Source organism: Cygnus atratus, chromosome 1 (genome assembly GCF_013377495.2).
Source record: "Cygnus atratus isolate AKBS03 ecotype Queensland, Australia chromosome 1, CAtr_DNAZoo_HiC_assembly, whole genome shotgun sequence".
Lineage (NCBI taxonomy): Eukaryota > Metazoa > Chordata > Aves > Anseriformes > Anatidae > Cygnus > Cygnus atratus.
Window position 1 is genome coordinate 36,992,324 of NC_066362.1, and position 21,881 is coordinate 37,014,204.

The following is a 21,881-nucleotide window of genomic DNA, read 5'->3' on the forward strand; positions in this document are numbered from 1 at the left end:
ATCTCTGCTGCAGCATTACATTTAACAGTCAGAGTAGGCCTCTAAACTTCTGTGTTGCATAGTGCAAACAGACAGGCACGTATTATATTGGGGCTGGCTTATGTCATTGAAAACTATGTGAACAAGCTAAAGTAAATGGTGCCCCGGAATTCTTAAACTCCGCAGTATGGAACAATGATCTGACAAAGTGCTAATTTTAAGACCTAGCAACCTTGACAGCATCTGGTTTGGTCAAGTTCATCTAAAAAAAAAGAGGGGTTTATTTAAAAAACAAATAAACAAACAAAACAAAAACAGAAATAAAATGGATGTATGGAACTGCAGTGTCAGCTCTTTGTTGCACTCACCTGTCTGCAATACTCGCAGATTTGATTTTGTCTATGACAATGACCTGTTTGTTGCAGCACATCGAAGTAGACAGTGCAACCCCAAGAGCAGCACCAGGAGTTTTGGCAACTTCAACAAGTAGTGGCCCAGACGCCGTCGCTACTGACTCTGTCAAAATCAGACAACAAAAAATCAGTACAATACCAACTGGATTATTTACCTCATTCCCACGTAAAATCTCTGTTGCTATTCTGTTTCTCTACCCAGACAACATGCCACATAAAGACATTCTGGAATATCATCAGTTCTGGAATATCATTAAGTAACAACATGTAATGTTGAAACCGATGAAAGCAAGAAGTTTATGAATCTGGGATGTGTGGAAGCTTAGTGTACCAGAATCAGAGATGGATGAGGATGGAGGACCAGGTTGTGTTTGAGAATCACTCTCTTAAACAACTGAAGCTAAAAATCACATGGAATTTAAAATGGGCATCATGAAGAAGCAAAACTAATAAAAAAGTAGATGATCTGAAAAAATGAACTGAGGTAAAGAGGTTACATAAGGATGATAAATTCATTTTCAGAAAAGAAGGGGAGGATGGACAGGTGTTATAATAATTCAATGAAGAAGGTGAAGGAAAGGTCTATCAGAAATCCCATCACAAAGAAAAAGTACAATTTAGGTGAAAATGGAGAAAGTGCAGGAGGCATGACAGCTAGAAATAGTAGGCGTTAAAGCAAAATGCACGTGAGGTTGTGCAGTAGATTCTTGTGGTATCCTATCATGGGATAAAGTAGTGCCTTACAATGGGTCACAGACAGTAGTTGACCAAACATTGAAGAAAGAAAGCAGAAGCCTTCAGAGGTGCTTACAATCAGAACAAGGGAAAATGTATAAGTAGAGACATAAAGTTACCAAATGCCCTGCTAGAGAACAGGAGAGATTTGTATTCACAGAGTACTGGAGCCTGCTATAAAATACAAGGAAAATGTTCAGCTGCAACATTTCTCAGAAGCTGTAAGAGAAATGCAGCTGAAGTAAGGAGAAGATAGATATCAAGGTATTCCATTCAGTCTCAAACCCAGAAAATTAGTCCAACAATGTAATTCTGTCACAGAAGAGAAAGACTGTGAAGCAGCGTGTTGCTGTATAACGAGAACTTTGTTAACTAACTCTCAGGTGAGGTGCACTTCCCAGCTAGACAGTAATGTAGGTAAACTGAATATAGAAATAAAAAACGTGCCTGGATGGAATAACATACAATACCACTAAAGCATCAGTTAATAATTATAGAACACCCTTTTCGCCTAAGAATTGAAATAATTTTTTACATACATGTTGCCTTTTTTCCAGCTAGAAACTTGAGGGTTAGAAGAGGAGATTTAGTATTTTTGAAAGTGCCCATTAATTCTGAGTGATTTATTTTTGAGCCTAGCTAGGACTGAATTTTTAAAGGCTGAACTTCCACAGGCACCACCAAAATAAGCTGCTCTGCACATCTGAACCAAACCTTACATTGCGATCCCAGAAGAGAGTCCACCAGAAGCACTCGTGCCTGCTGCTTCAGGTATGAAATGGATACAAATGGAACTGCCCTTAGCAGCTACCTGTCTTTCCCTAGTGACTAAAAGAGGCAGTCACAGCAATTGAGAATGTCTTAGATGCCTTGGGCAAGTGTCTAAGCTAGGCAGGATGCATACAGTGACTTGCATGCAGCCAAAAAGCATGTGTGGCAGAGCAGAATTCAAGAATTCCCAATTCCTATTTCTGTGCTGAGGAACATTTGTCTTCTTGAATATTGCAGTGTTTTCTGGAACTACAAACAAGCTCATATTTACAAACATATGGGAAGAAGACTTGAACAGCAGTTGTCATGAGTACTGTGACAAAGGTTTGAACTGGGGTGGATCCAGAAAATGATAAAGCTCAACTTGTTATAGGCCTGTCACAAGTTTGTTCTGTAGCAATCGCCTTGAGAAGAGGAGTGGAAACTACATATTCAAATATAATCTGTCAAGAATGAGTAAATCTTTCAAGATGCCGCTCCAGAGTTACATGAGAAATGCATAATCAGCTTATGCCCCAGTGTTATTTCCCAGGTGCCTGTTAAAAAGCACTGGGAAGGCAAACCAAGGCCGACAGGATGAATAAATAAGATAACTACATTAGAGGAACCAGAAGAGAAGAAGTGGAGTGTGTCTAACTGTGGATAATAAACACAAGGAAGAGAAATCAGAGGGCAATAATCAAGCACACATTCCCTGACAGAGAAGGATTAGTTTATCACGTTGAAGTAAAGCATGGGTATGAAAAATGAATCATACAGGTATAAATTATTCATGTGTGAAGATGTTTCAGTCATTAAGATATTTACACCGTGACTGAAGCACTTACAAACTATGTTGATTTATTGGCTACGTAATTACATAAGATATACTGATGAATGCTTGCATGAAAAACGCTCTAGATTTTTGATTCTGTTAATAATTTTTCTTACTTTTGAGCACTGCATCTCAATCAGTACACAAGGCTTGATTAAAATCTCTCAGAGGAAGAAGCATTGCTTTCCGCATGCTAATACATTTCTTCAGTTAGCTAGCAGGACACCTTTTTCATCTGACAGCTTTAACCACCAGCAACAAGGGATTTTTCTTATTATTTTTTATTCCAAATATATTTTTATGGTGTATAAATATACTACATGACATATAAAAAGTTTTGGATAAAATAAGCACTGTCACAACCTCAAACGATAATGACAAAAAATTTTGAAAGTTGAAAAAAACATTTTTGAGTCTGATATCCAATGGACATGAAGCCTTCATGATCACTATACATGCGGTTGTTCATATACTCATAAATGTATATAGCTACTAATTCTTCCCTATCCTCATGGCTTAACTGCTGAATCCAGCTCAACAGCTGGTGGATGCCTGAGGACAGAAAACCTCTTTAGGACTCCAACAGTGGGACAGGCCAAAAAGTGAGCTGCTTGTGTTGGGCAACAGAGACTCTACATGGGAAACAGTGCTTATAAATGCCCTAAAATAGGAAAAGCTTCAGTCATAGCTTGCAATCAACAAGGACACTAAATCCACAGGAAACCAAACTCTATTAGTCTATGATGCCATTTTTTTCCCCTAAGGCCTCTTGTACTTCAAGCTGGGAAGTGCTGATATGCAGCGAGCATGTTCTTGTAGGAACAGAGCCCTGTCGCTACTGTCTGTGCTTCACACTTCTCTAACTGAAACGTTTCTGGTGCTTTCTTATTTTTTTCAGAAGTTATGCCAAAATAAATATTTTTTTTGAGTGGTTTTAAAGAGACAGACAAGGAGGAAGTATGTCAAAACAGACTGACTCTAAAGAGGTAGCTGAACCAGTCTCTCCACAAGACTGCTGTTGATCTTGCCTTTATGCTGCTGTATCTTCTACCAATAACACGAGTGAAAATAAAGCGGATGACTTACTATCTCACACCGATTTTCCTCTTGCTGAGCTTCTTCCCTATTACATGTTCACAGGCTAACAATTTTTTCACCTTAAAAACGTATAAAGCAGATCCATGTAGCCTTCTCTGTTGTTGTGATTCGCTGACTGAAAGCAGTAAAATATATGGGATGTATATATGTGTATGTAGCAAGTCTGCACTGGTTCAGATCGGTAAATAAATACAGAGTTCCTCAAACATTACAGTTCTCCCATTGCAAGGTTTTAATTTTCTGTAGTAATGCATTAACAGATCTAAACATGTCTCAGTCCTGTCACAAGAGAAGCCAGTATTTCACAGAAATAATTTTTCTTGATCAAAAATGTGCTCTCTCCTGCTCCTCACCTTCATACCCTTCATACCTTCACCTTTGTTCCCTTCATACAAAAGTTTTGCAACCCACAGAGAGCAAGTGGGAATTTTTTTCTAGATAAGGCTCAGGATTTCAGGTGTCAGACATCCCACAGGTTTACGATCAGGAGTTTAGAGTATTTGCCATTCCTTTGGAAAACTACAGTGCTGAAATGTGAAAATCAAAGTCGATACATTTTTTACAGAGCACTTAAAATCCATGTCCAGTTGTAGAGATTTAAGCCTGGGTAACCAGCCCAAAGGCCAGGCAGAATTTCTAACAGACTGGATGAATTTTGTTTCTAAGACCTGCGGCTTTAGCAGTTATGCTCCCCAGTTAGTCTATTTTGCAAAGCCCTTTACAGCACTGCTCAGTTAACAATGGAGCACTGTAAAAGCACTCAGGGATTCTGCATGCATTCACATCCACTTTTCTTCACTTAACTGACAAACTATTCATTACTGTCAAGCAGCATCTTAAACACTTAATGAATCTTGTCATCTTCCATGTGGTTTGCTTATTGTATTCTTAAGGACTTTTTTTTTTAAATGAACACCAGCTCAAAAAGAGCATTCTTTGTGTCCATTGAAACACTCTCTCTATGACTGATACCCTTAACGTTGTCCAAACTCACAGTCCAGTGGCACCATATCCTACCTGTGATAGTGACACTCATAATCATCTGTCATACCATGACCCCATTACTTCCCATCTCTTGTTCTTCTGAGTCTGACCCAGTGAGAGGTGATCATCCATCTGTCCGCCTTTTCCATGGTCTCAAGGGAAACAGGAATCAAACCCAGAAATGGCTAGTTCTTTTTACTCTGCAAGCGAAAGACTTGCTTGGAGCGGGAAGGCTTCCTCCACATCTGTCCTCCCTCCATGCTTCTCTCCACTGATACCTTTTTCTTCCCCACATTTGCTGTCCACCAGTTCATAAATGCAAATAGATAGAAAAAAAAACCACTTTCGGATGCACCAAGCCACACAACACCAGCCACTTCCTAAAATATGCCTTAGATTGTCTTGCAAGCATTTTTACTTTCCTTCCTGGGGGCATTTTCATTCACTCGCATTTAACACCAACTAGATAATTACCTAAGTCTCCCTAACACACACACAGCTGACTGATGGCTATTTAAATACTAATATTTTGGGGGTGGGAGGCTGCTTATTTATGTAATCCTCTTTCCTTGTACTTCGGAGATAATTTGATCTCAACAAATCCCTAATCCCCATTTTGCAAAAAAGGGAACGTTAATTACAAATTTCTTTAAATGATCTAATTAAGAAATTGAGATTGGGATCATGGGTCAATGGTTTCAAGAAGGAAAGCAGCAGAAGGCGCAGAGGCAGGAATAAAACCTCTGCAGTGTCTAAAGGGCACAGGAGCAACATTCAAGATGCCCTACAGCTAGGTAGGCCCATTATCACTCATTCAGAGCAATATTATTTGATTCCTCATACTTTCGTGACTATAAAGGTCATAAGTAAACCCCACATACCGTATTGAAGTGCAGTACTGGCCTTGGCATTCTGTTCCACTTATACTGCATAATGTTTGCACCCTGGCTTTGTTCATGCTTCATTTAGCAGAGTAACCTTTTTTCATCTCAGATCTTATGGGAAAACTGGAATCAATGCCAGCTAGCAAGCTCTGATAACGATGGCTGAAAAGCTCAAAGTCATTGGCAGTGTTTCTAATTCTCCCTTGAGAACTGGAATACAGAAAATATTAATAAGCTTAATGACGTGTGAGACTTTACTCTAAAATACGTTTTGGAACAGAGCAAGCCATCATTATACATTGCAAGCAATATTCGGGAAGTGAGGGTGGTAGTTTCTTTAATAATAAAACAACTGTTTAAAAATTAAATAATGTTCTTGTTCAAAGGGTCAGTGACAGTCTCCAAGGCCCGACTTACAACTTTGCATAAAATATGTGCGCTCCTAGTGTTCTGTTGGCTATGGAGTATCTATGTGTTTCAGGCACGCCATAGAGTGAGCAACAGCTGTTCTAATTTTACCCATCTCAGTTGGAATTAGAGGGGCAAGAACGATACGTAAAAAATAATAATAAAAAAAATCAGTATTGCCAGTAAGAGCAGGACACTGGAGCTGCTGGGCTACTAATTGGAAGAAAGCTCAAAGTCCACTGAAAAAGATGAAATTGCTGTTAAGAAAAAAATCACCACCAATGACGTTTTACATCCTTTCACTTTTAGAATAATCATATTTTTAAAATAAGAAATAGAAATAGTTTCAAGGGGATGCCAGCAGAATGAGTGACAATGAAATCGGAGGGATCTCTCAGCCTCAGAATGGAAAATAGAGGCATTATTCTCTAAATGAATGCATCGTCTATCTCCTCCCCTATGCACAAGCAATTTCATATTCTCATCAACTGACTGGCACAATCTTTCCATTGTCCTCTTCTCGTCTAATTCCTGCAGTTCATTTATATGCCTCTAATGCACTCGAGTTCTTCGAATCAAAAGCTTAAGCGCTGCCTTTACCTAATTTCATACTTTGCAACCTTAACCCCATCATCCTTCTCAGCTCAGAAATGCCTGCTAACCAGCTAAGAACCGCCCTTGCCTTCAAAGTGCTCAAAACAGTGTGGGTGGGGATGTACTCAAAATCTGCCTGTGGACTTTTCTTCTCAGATTTTCTCTCATGTTCAGACCCCAAGGCCTGCCTAAGCCCTTTTTGCTTAAAAGACTTTTCCTCAAGTCTTGGGGCACTCTTTCTTCCTACTAACACTGTCTCATGCTCAGACATCTTTCAGTTTTTACTAGGTCTCTCCTATACCCAAAAGTAGTATTAAATCCCAATCTCTCCATTTATCTACATCTTTATTTTCACATGCCCTGTTAAAACCTGATTTATCTATTGCTGAACTTCAAACAGAGAGGGGACATGGCTGGTGAAGCCTATATAGATGATTCTGGATCTGATCTAGTCTGCATGCATTCCAATTAAGTCCAGGCTCTGCAATTTCTTTCCTTTGCTACCTGAAAAATCGAGTTTACTTCATAGTAGACTTCTTAGAAAAAAACCTGAATGAACTACTGAAAACTCAAATCTCCACCCCCTGATGGCAGCATGTACTTCTGCCTGCATTTCATTCCACGAACTCAGGAACAGTAACATTTTAAACCCACCTCCTAAGACAGACCTCTAAAACACAGCAAATAATATGTAAGCTCCTCTGCTGAGATCCTGCAATACAAACCACTGTTTTCTCCATTGCACAAGGCATAGATACCGATACATAGATGCATATGTACCTATGTACAAAAGATCTTCCCATGCTTATTTTTTCTCGCAAGTAGGGCAGGAAACTAAAATACACCAGAACTTGGATTTCTTCAAAACACCCCTGTTCTTGTACGATTCTGTCCCCAGCTCATCATAACAAATACAACAAATAAGGACAACATAATTTGCACCTCTGCCTCCAAACCAAGACACAGCTGGGTTTTCACATTTCATGTTTGCCAACCTTGAAAGTATGCTTGTAAGTGGACACTACTATGAAGTGCTGCAATACCCACAAATTATGTCTATTTGCCATAATGATCATAAGTTTGCTTCCAACATGAACAGTAAGAATTAGAGAGGGGCTGGATTCTCTTCAGAAGTCTGCAGAGTGCAACACCCCTCACTGCCAGCACTTGACAGATGGCAATGAACGCTGCAAACACCCAAACTTTGTGTGGAGATGACAGAATTTCCATCCACCCAGGGAGCTACCATGCTAATGATGTACTGGATAATCCCAGAAGCTGCAGAGCAAAGGCATGCCCTGGAGAGTCCGGACATCTTGATAAAAGAGCTGACATGCACATGAAACAGATAAGGCAACAGAGGACATGCCAACATCACGCGGTGCAATGCTGCGGTACCGAGCTCCCTGTGCTGGCTCCATCTCCCCACCCACCTGGTAGAGCTCAGGCCCTGCAACCAGCAGAGCCACATGAGCAAGGTGCCAGGATTTCGTCAGTGACTCTCAGCAAGGTGAGAGATCCAAGCACAGCTCTGCTCCCGTGTGGCTGGGCTGCCTGGCGTGCTTGAGGTGCATGACAAGACTTTGATCAAGGTCTTCTGTACCGAGCCATACTGTCTCATACGTTCATGTTTGCTTTTGTATGTATTAGCAACCTCTGCACACATGCTAAACACAGTCTTTGACTTTTGGTGTACTTCTGCTATCATTGAAATCAACAGTCTTGGTTTGGTTCAATAGGCAGGAGGTTTCAGACGTGGCTAAAACGGTTCTCTGCAAGGTCTATTTAGATGAGCAGAAACCAATACAAACAAACAAACAACAACCAACCAACTAAAACCGCCTAAACTGAGACTCCGTATTGATGTCCATAACAGAGAATATGAATTTCTGATGCTACAAGTATATCTGTACCATTTTTTCCCCCAAAAAACTGTGGTTTATTTTCAGTAATCTGTGCTTTAGCGCAGCTGTCTTATAAATAATTGGTGCATTGGCACAACCACTGTATGAAATGCTACCATGCAGAAGGCTGGGGCTGAGATCTGACCTTGATATTAATGCACCAAGGAGTGGAGTGAGAATTTTACAGCTCTCTGGGGTTGCTAGAAAGGGCATAGAATATTTTGCCATTTGATGCCAGCCACTCATAAAATGAAACTAAAGCAGAATGAGAGAGAAAACAAGTTTATTAACTGCCCTCTCTTTCTGCTTTAGTATTGCCTGAGGAGCAGTTCAACAAAAAATTAAAACACAAAAACAAAACAAACAAAAAAGAGAGAGAGAAAGAGTAATTTAGATAATTCACCCTCAAACCCAACACGGAAGCCATAGTTCTGAACGTAAGCTTTTTGATCCCACATTGCACAAATGATCCAGGATTGCTTACCTGTTGTCTGCGTGTTTCCCAATTTTTCCCTTCCCAGTGCCTGTTCTGGGTAAAACAGAAACAGGACTACTGGGAGCATGCATATATTTAAAGTAAAAGAAGACCGTCTCAGTATCCCCCGTTAACTGCAGCATACACTTCCAGCAAAAAACTAATTTCCTGTATTTGTTTTCCCGAAGCTCCAACCAAGCAGTAACGCCTAGAAACCCCTGCACCCCATAAGCACCAGCATCCCAGCAGTGAGAAGTGCACTCTTTCCTCTGTCTCAGCTCCCAACTTGCTGCCCGGGTCACCCTTGGCGAGGCTCCTGTGTGTCTCCTCCTTTCTGTCTGCCAGGCCAGCTCCTGCTGCCAGGCTCGGCGGGACTCCAGGTCCTCTCACGCCCGTGTCTGATGTCTTTTTCTTTTTGAAGAAGTTCCAGTACTTGTGAGGTGCACAGATTCAGTAATTACTGATTTTGAGTAAAGGAGATAATGCGAAAAAGAGAAAGTGGAAAGCCTTTTCCAGGAGTGTTTCTTCTCTTCTCTTCTCTTTTTCCACCCCAATTTACCTAAGCTGTAAAGCCCTTGAAAAATTAGAGGCCACAGTTCTCAGAAGAAGGCTATTTTGTTCAACACTGCTGAGCTGACCCTAACAGAAAGACTGTCCTTATACAAGTGGTAAAAAACAAACAAATGAAAAAACAAACAAACAACAAATGAATTAGGAGCTGATTAAAATTAGTGGAACATCATATATACATCATTATAAAAACGCATGCACATAAAAAAAAAAAAGGACAGACCAGTCTACTTACATACAGAACGATATTAAAAGGAAAAAAGGAAAATAATTACAGTCACCATGTGGGCACAAAGCACTTCAAACTTAACGAACCTCAAAATGAATATTGCCTGGATGAACTTATTTTTACCTTCCTTCTTTAATTACTTACTCAAATATTCTTCTCTCTTAAAGAGCCTCACAGAGAAGGTAGACAGTGACTATTTCATGAGTAGCACCAAACTTTTCTCTTTTTCTTTCATACTCATGCCTTAATTACTGAATATTCTCATCCTTGCCTGAACACATGGGGCAGGGGAGCTATTGTATAGTGCTGCATTACAACCCAAGTTTATTAATGATTTTATCTCATAACCACCCTTCAGAGCAAAAGCATGGTATTTTCCCCACTGCATAGATAAACAAATGAGGATCAAATAAATGAAGGTCAAAAGCATCTATTAGTCTGGAGAGACCAATGTGAGACATCTGTATGCAATATTCCAACTAAAAACTGTATCATAATACATATGCTGCATGGCCTCTGAGTAAGGCTATATGGGCATCTGTAACTCTCGCATTTCCAGTCCTTGAAGAGCTGAACTGAAAGAAACTTTGCAAAGACAAGAAAAACCATGTCCTAATATATGCAAACTCTTGGGAAAGTTATCAAAAATGCTGCTTCTCCTGAGCACACTGAGCTGTACCTGTTCAGACTTCAAAGTGTAGCTGCATCTGGGTGGATTTCACTGGGATAAGCAGCAGAAGAGACTTTCCTGAAAAGAGCTCTCTTTCTTGTAACCACTACCTTTAAAGTACAGGTCTGTGTTCCAGTGCTTCAAAAAGACACATCGTCACAAAGAAAAGATTCTCCAACATTCTCATTCATAGGCAAAACAGCTTTCTTTAAAACTCATTCCTGGAAATGGCAGAACAATTTTGCCTCAAAATGCTAAAAAAAAAAATATAATTCAGACATAGTTAGCTGGTGGAAGCTGGAATGGGGCCACAAGAAAAACCTCAGCATAAACTGCTGAAGTTTTAACAGTTCTTAAAATTAGTGGGTTTAACTGGGAGGTGGTTTACAGAAGTCTCAAACAAGCTGTTCTTTCTGCCAGGGATTTCATAACAAAGCGTGGAAAGGACACATCTTTTCTCTTTTGCTTTTCTTTTGCAGCTGTTTTCCAGTTTAAACATAGCAGATGATGCTTCTCTCACATTCCCTATCCAACTAAAGAATGGTGGAATGCACTGAATGAGACAGACCAGCAGCACCAATGCCTCCCTGCGTTTTATGACACCAACCATCAACATTTGAAATCTGGTCTGTTGTGCAAAAGCCAAAAAGCAAACCAAATGAAATGCACAGTGGTTGTTAATCTAAGAGTTTCTCTTACAGGCTGTAAGACTGAGAGTTTCACCACGATCTAGATACAAACTGGGATGGACTACAAATCCAGTAAAAAAACACAAAACCAGTAATTTCATGCATGTATGCCCCATCCCCACATTAATTCTGAAGTACCAGAAAAGAAAGATCTTCGTAAAGAGGGAAAGAGAAAGTGGGCCTGGCATGCTCTCTTTTCATGAGCAGAAAGGAGACGACTGAGTGGTACTTGGATGCAATTAAACCGTGTAAGCAGCACTGTTATTAAATAACGTGCACCAGAATTAGCTCCTTATAACACAGGTCTTTTCTACCCTTCAGAGTTAGTTGGCTGTAGAATCCCTAAAGCAGATACTCTCACTCTGGCAGTGAAAAAAACCACATTGATTTAGTGGTGCAAACACTGCTAAAATTAGAAGACTCTTATGCTGTCATGAGACATTTTGGTTGGTATCGACTGGGTCTCTGTTTTGGGAGAACTGATAGGGGGGCAAAGAAACTCGGCACCACTATTTATTTTCCTAATGGCAAAGCTCTTCAAATGTAGGACAAGAGCGAGATTTTTCTCCTTTGGGCCCTATTTTAAATCCCAGCTGAAGTCAATGAGAGGCCTTCTACTGAGTCAAACAGGCTTGGACCAGGCCTTGGCTAACTTCATGAAAGGCAACAGACGGCTCACCTAACGATCCGTAGTTCTTGTTCTCATCCGGAATGCTTCAGGGCAGCACTCTGCAGCACTGCAGTAGCTAGGGATTAGATCCAGCTTCATGTGCATGCAAAAACTACTAAATTCAGCAGAGAACATCAGCTAGCAGACTCTATTCAATCAAGATAAAACAACACATTTAACTAAAAATCCAGTTCAAGGGCATTAAATACACGAATTCAGCATATCTTTTTGAATGCAGATGTTAACTGTGATTAGGAACAGCTAGTTATTAAGTTGTTGGTGGGCTCCCTGAGCCAAAAAATGGCAGGAGGAATTCCAGGGATAGTTTGTTTCAGATTTTGTTTGCAGTTATTGGGAAGGTTGTGTCAGACACATATTAATGATGATGTGGAAACCATACGCTCAATATGTTTGCAGTCCAGGTTCTTTTTCTTTCTTCCTTTTTTTTTTTTTTTTTTTTTAAGCTGCTTGAGGCCTTCAGATTTCAATTAAGAACTCCGGCAGAATGACCTGAATCAGCGATAGCTTTTGGATATAAAACGAAGGATAAAGAAAAACCCAACTAGGAGTTTTTAAAGAAAGTGTGGAGACACTTTCTAAGTCACATGAAACAAGTCCCAAAGCTCTGCCTCAAGGTGTACATACACTATCTTTCATGTATAAAACCTTTGGATTATATGCCAGAAAAAAGTGAAAACAACCCTGTAATTCAGAGGCAACATGGCTTATATACACCTGTGTGTAAGGCAAGAGAAAAACTCATCCTAGAAAGCCCTTTCTTCTTCAATATCATCGCTATTTCTGTTCTCCCATGGTGTGTCTCTGTTATCCCCAGAGCCTCATTGCCTCTGATACCCTGTAGCCAATTTTGTCTATTGGCAAAGCCCTGCTCTACTTCCAATTTCATCCAGGTAACCTGAGGGTCTGGGTCACCACCTGACTTGACTCGTTTACAAGGAAGACTGCTTTTGCAGTGGTGTGGGTTCGACATGTCAAACTGCAGTTTTCAGTCAGGGAAGAAATGTCCGGAGGCACAAAAGAGGAAGGAAAAAGCCTCTGCTTGCCACAGCTTTACCTGCAACCTTGGGAAGCTGTCTTATCCTTCACCGCTCGCCTCCTCAGGAGGGCTCGGCGCTTTTTCTGGCTGCAGTGAGCCATGACTTTTCTGCTAGTGTCAGAATTGCAACTGAAGATGAAAGACGTGAATGGTCTAGATAAGCATTCTTCATAAAACCACTCTCATCCCCTCCTCTTCCCCCAAGAAGAAAGCAGGTAAGATTTAAATGAAACCTGCTTGCATTTGGTTTATTTTGAATGCATATTCAATTATGACAGAAACATCATTTTGTTAAGGTCCTCCAGCATCTACACTGTAATAGCAACACGACCAATTGATAACAGCTGTCAGAATATTCTGGCCAGTTTCCCTACAAATGAAAAGCATGAGAATCACAGAAGGTCAAACACCACTAGTCACCAATGAATTGATTAAAAAAAAGAAAAATCAAATCCAATAACATAGGCTGAAGACTGCCTAACACATGGAGTAATTTTTATCAACCCTGTTTCCCCAAACTACTCTGATAAATACTGAGTCCATAGGCTGTGAAATGATCTCTTTAAAACGACGAAGCATGGTAACCATGTATTTAGAAAAAGATGCAAAGACAGGTTATTATGGGTTTTTAGAATTACTGTAGGGGAATGTGATTTGAATAGCAAATACACAGAGTATAACATTTTACTCATCGTACAGCTGAGTAACAGCCTCAAAAGTATAATTCTGTGTAACAAAATCACATTGTAAGAAATGCCACTGGTCCAATTATCTCTGAGTATCTTTGTTGATTTCAAGATAACTCGTTCAGCTTAGACATTGATTTTTCCCTACCTACATTTCCAGCTCACAAGCCTTAGTACTATCTTTTGTGAGCAGTACACATCTCCCACATGATGAATACTAGATGGTGCAATCTCAAAGGATCTGCTTTAGATCACATTCATACCAGTTTTGCACCAGAAGGCCATTGATTGAGACATTTAATATTTAGGCAACATACCTAAAAATATTCATAGTTAAAAATCCACCCTTTTTCAGTTCTGTAAAATGAAAAATAAACTATGAACCTTAGTAAAAAGGACTGAAAATCTGCCCTACTGCATCCAAATTTAACCTTGTAGTTCATGCCCAGCAAAGGTGTTCCAGGAAATGAGTGAAGTTATTCTTGGGTTTTCTCCCCTTGACCTAAGCTATCAGGCACAGTCTGAGTGTGTCATACTAATGAAAAAACATCAAAAGGATGGAGCAGTTTGATTCTGGATTTTTCAAACACTTCCCTCAGGGAAAGTCTTGGGAGACAATGAGTGTTTTCCTCTCCCTGGCACACAGGCAGGAGTGGTGCCTTTGCTGCTGCTGCTCTTTCCTCAGAGATGGGCCCTTTTAGACACAGCTTCTGGGGTTACAGCCCAAGTTCTCTCTGATATAAAGAAAATCAAATCCGTCCCTTATTCCTTAGTCTCTTGGATGACTGCAATGCCACTAAGCCAAGTCCAAGGCTGATTTTTTTTAATTGGATTTTTTCTGATTACCATGTTTCTCTTGCATTGAATTGCATAGCACATGCAGAAGATCCTTTAATCTCCAGGAAGTTTAATTATCATCCTCTTTGTAAAACTTTCACACCTGCTCTCTGACTTTAAGTACTTCAGCTACCTGCTCAATTTTTGTTTTTCATACCACTGCAAATCGGGATACTTCGTTATCCTCATTAGATTGCTGTTGACCAGCACACTAAGTGACATATAAGCCAACTTAATGAAAGACCTCTTGACTTACAGCTGACCAGAGGTGTGACCTTGTAGCAGAGATGGTTATTCTCTTTCACTCTGCATTACATGGCACATCTGGGTAGCCCTCATGCAACATGGAAAGATTTGATCAATCCTTTTCCCATCATTTACCAAATGCAGAGTAAAAAGCTTTCCTTGCAACAAACCGGTAAGATACATACATAGAAGGGTTATTGACTCCTTCCCTCCACTTGGAGCCTGGATGGTGGATAGGACAGTTTATTACAGCCACCTCCTCCTCCCATTGTTTGTTTTTAAATACTTATTACAAGAAACAGAATAGGATATAGATATTTATTTATAGGCAGAGGCTGCTTCCTTTTGAGCATCCAAACCCTTGAATTAGCATGTAAAAATTCAGACCATGTGCTTTGTGAGGAGATAGCACAATGGATTACGAAGGCTTTATTTTAATGAATGCCCATCATGAAATATATTAGATATCTCAGACTATTTTTTTGAATTGTATGCTATTTAGACTAACTGCATTCAAGTATAGGTTTCGCCTTCCTGACAAGATTTTGAAGACAAATTTGTCCATTACTCTCAGTAAACAGCAAGACAATGCAGATTTTTTTTTTCATTTAAGAAGTGGAAATTGGAAGAGAATACCCCCCACATACCCTTTCCTTGCAATTTATGACAATGAAATTGTATTTTTAGTTTTCAGTTACAGGGACATCTCATTTCACCTTTACAGCTTTTTCTCCTGTACAAGGTAATGTTTATTAAGCTGCTTTTAATGAGGCCAGGGTTTCAAAAGCACTGGAGAGAAATGTTAATTGGACCTGTTAGAGTAATTTGTAACTTATATAGTTCTGCTAAACTCTATTTATTTCTCTTTAGGGATGATCAAGAAGTTTGTAAAGAAAGTAATATCTGTAAGATTTATGAAATACTTATAAAACACGATGACTCCCCTTTAATTTCTGTAATTATATAGTAGCAGCATGGCTATCAAATTGTAACAACAAATCATGACCAGTCAGAGAAAAGAAAATAAAAAAACACTATAGGGCAAACATCCTTGGGAATCACAGCTCTTCTTAACATTGTTTGACACTTCTCAATAAAACACCTTGATTTTAATTACTTAAAACCTACAACTTGGCCATGCATGGACTAAATAGTTGGTGTGATTTATTTTTTTCTTATAACAATTACCTCTCTCAGGCTTCATTTTTTTCTTCCCTTAGTTATTTCAGCTGAAACAGGTCAGCCGTGTCTTAGAGCATCATTAGGGAAAACAGCACTACTTTGTCCCCACACAGAAAATTCTGTGGGCTTTATATTGAAAATTCATGTTCTCCGTGAGTCGTCATTCCATGGAAGATCTGGTTCTGAGAGTCAAGAGGAATGTCAGGAGAAGGGGAGACTTGGACTTCTTGAGCAAGAAGGGGAGGAACATGGGAAAGGAACCGAGGGGAGAAGGTGATCAATCCGAAAAGAAGGAACAAGGTACAAGGAACTTGGGAGTGGTTTGCTGAAAGACAAGGACAGGAGGAAGTGCTAAAGAGGGGTGGGCACAGAAACTGGAAAAGGATTTTATGGAGGGAAATCAGTAGTGTGAGAAAGAGAAGTATGTTGGGAAATTACCTAAGGCTTACTTGGCAAAAGACAAGAGAAAATTGGGCTGTAAGAAGAGAGACAGCATGTTGGGGATTTAGGAATTTCTAGAAAAGTAGTCTCCATCTGGTCAGTAAGGAAAGGAAATTCAAGCAGCTGTTGGAAAAAAAGGATTGTAATGCAACTAGAAACCAGGATAAGAGCAAAGAACAGAGCAAAAGAAAAAAACACAACTGTCACACTTGCATGAAACAGACAGGAAGAGACATAGAGACATGAAGGAACGTGGGATCCTGAACCTTCATGCTTCTTTGCTGTCAGCAAACATATTTGAAATCCACTGGTCTATGTCTCTCAAGCCTTTTCTGCTTGGTCCCGAGGAAGCGCGTATGTATTGTGCTGAACAGCTGGTCCCAGCGAATAATAGGGAGCAGACTGGTGGACCTAATAGTTCTCACTCTTTTGAAGAACTATTTGGGTACAGACATAATGCCATACAGTTTTTTTCCCCCTGACCCCTTCCTCATAGAGAAACCTCGGAAATGGTACATAAAAACGTAAACACTGTTGAAGATGTAAGCTCACACACACACCCAAAAAAAAATAATGTTGGGAAGCAACAAATTGACATTGATTCTGCAATACGGTGGTATGGTGCATTATGTATACACATACTATTTTCTTACAAGGGCTCATTCAACACCTCTTTCGCTACACAGGAGTTCTTATGGTGAAACAAGTATCCCATACATAAGACAAGCATTTTAAGTTTTGAGGGAGCTAGAAGCAAATGAGTTAGGTGGGAGCTGTGTAATGAGTAAAAAGGAAACTGCGAGGAAGGAAAGATGGTCAAATAACATTGAGAAATCAGCTTAGTGCTGCTTTGAAGTACTAGATTCTCTTTCTCTATCACAATTTGTGTAAAGGTTGAGAGGACATTTAAACTAAATTGGTCACTAATTGCAACCATTCTTTTGTTTCAATAGATGGCAGGATCTCGTATCACACAAAGCACTGACAAGTCAAAAACTGGATTTTGAAGTTGCAAGACCAAAATGATGGATTTTTGTTTAAACCATAGTAAGTATTTACCTTAGGTATCTATGTCATCCAATTATCATTTATCTCAAGAAGTGTTAAAAAGGTACTATTTTCCTTTTAATCCATGTAAACAGAGTAGATTAAAGCAGACAAACAAGTAGGAACTTGCCTGACTGAAAGGTATCAGTCCACTTATTGGCAAAGATGAGATTCAGTGAAACCAGTATGTATTGTACTTAGTAGTAGCGTGAGATGAAGGGTTAAAGGGAAGAACCCACTTACTATTGTGAAAAAGCAGTCCTGAAAGCCAGAAAACTTGATAGCAGAGGAACAAAACAAAACAAAACAAAATGAGCTACAGACTTCTCCAAAGGAAAAAGCCTCTTCTGGTGCCAAGGGTAAGTCACACCCCAACACACGTATCTTTCTCCAGATGAAATCCTAGCTAGAACAATTGAGAGAGAGATAACTTACTTATTGTGTATATTCACTGCTGATTGTCCGTTCATAATAATGGCCCTGATGCAGGCATCTGGGCACTGACAGCAAAGAGCACAAATAGAGCATTTAATAAACAAGGAACTTGAACAGTAAGATGGGAGACTAACATGCCACAGCAAGTAGATCTAAATATCCACTTAGTTTGCACAGCATGAATGTGAATGGTGCATTGGCCTCCGGGAGAGACTAAAAGACCTGCATGGTTTTCGTAGTGATATGTCTGTGAGTGGATATTTCTGCAGCTGTTAGAGAGAGAGATGTCTACGTCATCTTCTGCCTTAAAAAAGAGCCAACAAATTTGGAATGACCTTGGGACACTGAGGTTTTCTCCTTGAGATCTGCATATTGCCTGAAGCACACACTGTAACATGACTAAGGCCTCAGGAAAAAAATATAATCAGGAAATTAATGACTTAGCATTCAGACAAGGATTAGCACAGTACCCTTCATAAGCCTGTGGCCACATATTGAAGACAGAAAGAAAATACATAATGAATAACTGCATATGGTTATTCTCTCCCGTGTGGATCTCGTGACTGCATTACATGCACACCTAGCTGGACAGAGACTGAGCAGACAATCTGAACCATAACATTTCCTAACTGACACATTCAACTTCATTCATTGTCTTCTGGCATAATTTGTGTATGTGCTTGTGTAGCAGCATTTAAAGTAGAGTAACACTTCAACTACTAGAGCTATTATGACCTTGTCTTTGCACAAGAATTCTCTCTCAATCTGTCTCTGAAGCAACATGAGAGAGGAACTCTTCTCTAAAGATTTAACTAACTCATTTATATTTAGAATTTTAAGGCATTTTGGTCCATTGCTCTGTGACAGTCAGGAGACCTGCAGTTACAGTCAAATGCTAGAGTGCAATGACTCCTGTTCCTTGGTCTTGTAAAACCTGGTAACACTTAAAGGTCTCCACAGCTCTGGGTATGCTTGAGTTATATTGCTTTATGCAACTTAAAGGGCAGCCCACGTGGTTCTTTCTTCTCCCACATTTCTTAACGTCTTGCAAAAATTACTGGAAGTCTACACTGGATCACAGATTATATCACCTGATGTTTAAACTACGCGTGCTTCCTTTCCCTAGTGCTTTTCTTGTCAGGCATTGAATTCCTGTCAGAATTATTGGAGGGTGAGGCAGATTTCTGTAAACGTACTCTCATAAAATTGTTACTGCTTTTTCTTTTTTTTTTTTTTTCTTTTGAATGTGTGAAATTAAAGAGGCAAAAAGCTGGACAGTATTTGTCAAACTGCTGTCAGATTTACTACCAAACGATTGCATGAATAATTTCCATTCTATAAAGTTGTATCAATGGTAAGCACAGAGTTCAGAACTGAGGGTGCTGTTCTAGCTGAAGTGGAGTGGCTCTACGTCAGGGTGACGCTGGTAGCTTGGGACAAAAAAACAGCTGACCATCTTTGCAGAGAACAATTACAGTGTGACACATTACAGTAACTGTATTCTGGCTCTGATAAGTGCAAGCATTGTTAAATAAGCCAGATAAACATATGGAATTAGAATGAGCAATATGTTCCTTCATTCCTGAAGACTACGGGCACATGTGGCTTGAACTAAGTAACACCCAGTGAAGAGATGAGATAGAATGACTGTGTTTCTTAGATGCAAGTAGCTAAAACAAACAAACAAAGAAACAAACAACCAAATAAATAAATAAATAAGATTAGATTTGTGCCTAAGTTCTGGCAATAACTAATGGTCTTGTTTAACTAAAGGATTCTTGATTCAAAGATTACCCCAACAATAACATCCAAGATTTAAGTAGATTGCTCAAAAGCAGCAATTGATGAACTAGAGCTATGCAAAACTTTTATAGGCCAGGCTTTAAACTCAAGGTAGCCATCACCTTTGAACTTTTCTGAATGCTGACTTTCAGAGTAAATATGGAAGATTCAACCCAAGTTGAACTTATGCAACCCCAGCTACAGAGACTACAGACAACCCAGTAGCATCAATGCAGCTTTTAGAAAACCTGAAGGCACACTGCCTCTGCTCTTGTTCCACATAAATGTAGTGATAAGCTTTTATTTCTCATTTTAGAAGGGGGCAGTGTGAATCTCCGTTTGCAGCTTATTATTACCATTGCGTTCCATATTCATAAGTCATTCCCATATGATTTTTATCTCTACCTGAAAGATCTCTCAAATACATTTTCTTATTGGGAAGTTGTGATTTCTTAGGTTAAGTGTGACGTAAAGCTTATGCACTCCATGATATAAGACATTATGAAATTCATCTGGCTAACTAAACTGAAAGTTCTGTAAATCAGAGAAAAAAAAGACACAAAATAATCATCACCTCTACCACCACCACTAACAAAAAAAGCTAAAAACATCTCCTTCATGATGCTGAATCAGCAAGTTTACTTCCTAAGACCCAGCTGAGCAAGATACTTAAGGCTGTATTTAAGCAAGCACAAGCAAGTTCACAGGGACTAGCCACATCTCTTAAAATATTTACACACTTATGTATCCTGTATGGAACCCCTTGATGCTTTTTTTCTATTCCAGTTTGTCTAGGTTCCAGAACCAATAAAATGTACAAGCTTCCCAAATGACCTCTTGAAGACTTCAGGCAAAGGAACCAAACTGAGAGAAATATAGCACCTTTGAAACAGCTTATGCTTACAGGAGTATAAAAAGTCAGTTACACACCACAGGACTGTAGCTGAAAAATAGCTCAGGATTATTTTCTTCATCTAGTGTAACCTTTTCAAATTAAGTTCCAATTTCATGCTATCAGAATATATTTTATGGCTCTTTCCAGTTCTGGTCACATGAAACGCTACTTTATGGGATATAGCTATCTGCTAACAGAAGAGAAGATTTTAAAGCAAATAACGGAACAATTGTATCTCTGTGAGTAAGATATTCCACTGAAAGTTTATTCTAGGAGAACCCTATAGAATGGACCAAACTCTCAAAGAACTTTTGGATTGTTTCTTCGCTCTCAGCAGGCTAAACTACCAAACCAGTTCCAGGCAACAGTACAGATAAGCCATTTTATCTAGTACTATTCCTCTTGTTTTAGCCTATTTTTCATATTCATATCAACCCTGAGGTGGCATTACAAATACCTTATCTTGTGGGTAACAGAAGAGATGGAGAACAGAGTAACATTTTTCTAATTCTTACATTTCTGGTCATGGTTCATATCCTCCCTTTTATTTTGCTCAAACTTTGACTTGAGCAGTAGTAACTGAAGATCCAGATCAGCACCATTTTCAAGGGCCAGGAATGAATAGATTAGGATGACTGATTTTCAGCCTTTGGTACACGGTCTACTCATAACATAACTGCAAAAAGTAAAGAAAGCCTCCCAACAAAATTTTTCACAATACCACTGGAAAACTATGCATGGTGTGCACGTTGGAAAAAGTAAAAAACAACTGGGGGTTAGATAAAATCTAACAAAAACATAATGCATTAGACAGAGAGCCTACTGAATCCCTCCTTATTTCTTCTTGGTGATGCTGCAGGACCACTATCCCATAAATTTCTCAAGTGTTCAATTCCTTTTAACTTTTTTTTCTTTGTGACTCAAAGTCTCAAGTTATTCCACCTCCTTCAGTTTCCTGTGAGTTTTCTCTGAAATGAAAGACTAGTTGGAAACTGTGGCTGTCCAAAGCCAGGGGTTTATTTCAATGAGATCTTTCTCATAGAGAAGGCGGAGTTTGAAGAATCTGGTTTTAACACTGATGATAGAGAATATTTAGTCATCCATCATCTTCGAAAAGAAAAAACAACAACAAAAAACAGAAAACAGCTAAATTCTAGTCCCTTCAGGTTACAAGATCACCTGCATTTCATTTTCTACATGGGAGGTTCCTGCCCAGATGCAGAGCTCTCACTGCATTTCTGGACATGAACCTTGCATGAATGTCCAGCAGACCTGCCAGACACCATGCAAACCTGTCACTCCATTATGGATAGTTAAGTAAACACAGACATATATTATAATAAAAAAGATCTGTGTCTTGGAGAGAACAAAGAGAGCTGTTCCAGA

General features: G+C 39.4%; 1 protein-coding gene across 5 annotated transcripts in view; it reads right to left on the reverse strand.

Moving 5' to 3' along the window:
- GRIP1 (glutamate receptor interacting protein 1) overlaps nt 1-21,881 on the reverse strand; it is a 221,669-nt gene that overhangs the window by 47,900 nt on the left and 151,888 nt on the right. For all 5 annotated transcript variants that reach the window (XM_035544074.1, XM_035544071.1, XM_035544072.1 and 2 more), the window contains exon 8: nt 348-495. In XM_035544074.1, coding sequence (XP_035399967.1) covers nt 348-495 — 148 coding nt within the window. The remainder of the gene's footprint in view (nt 1-347; nt 496-21,881) is intronic.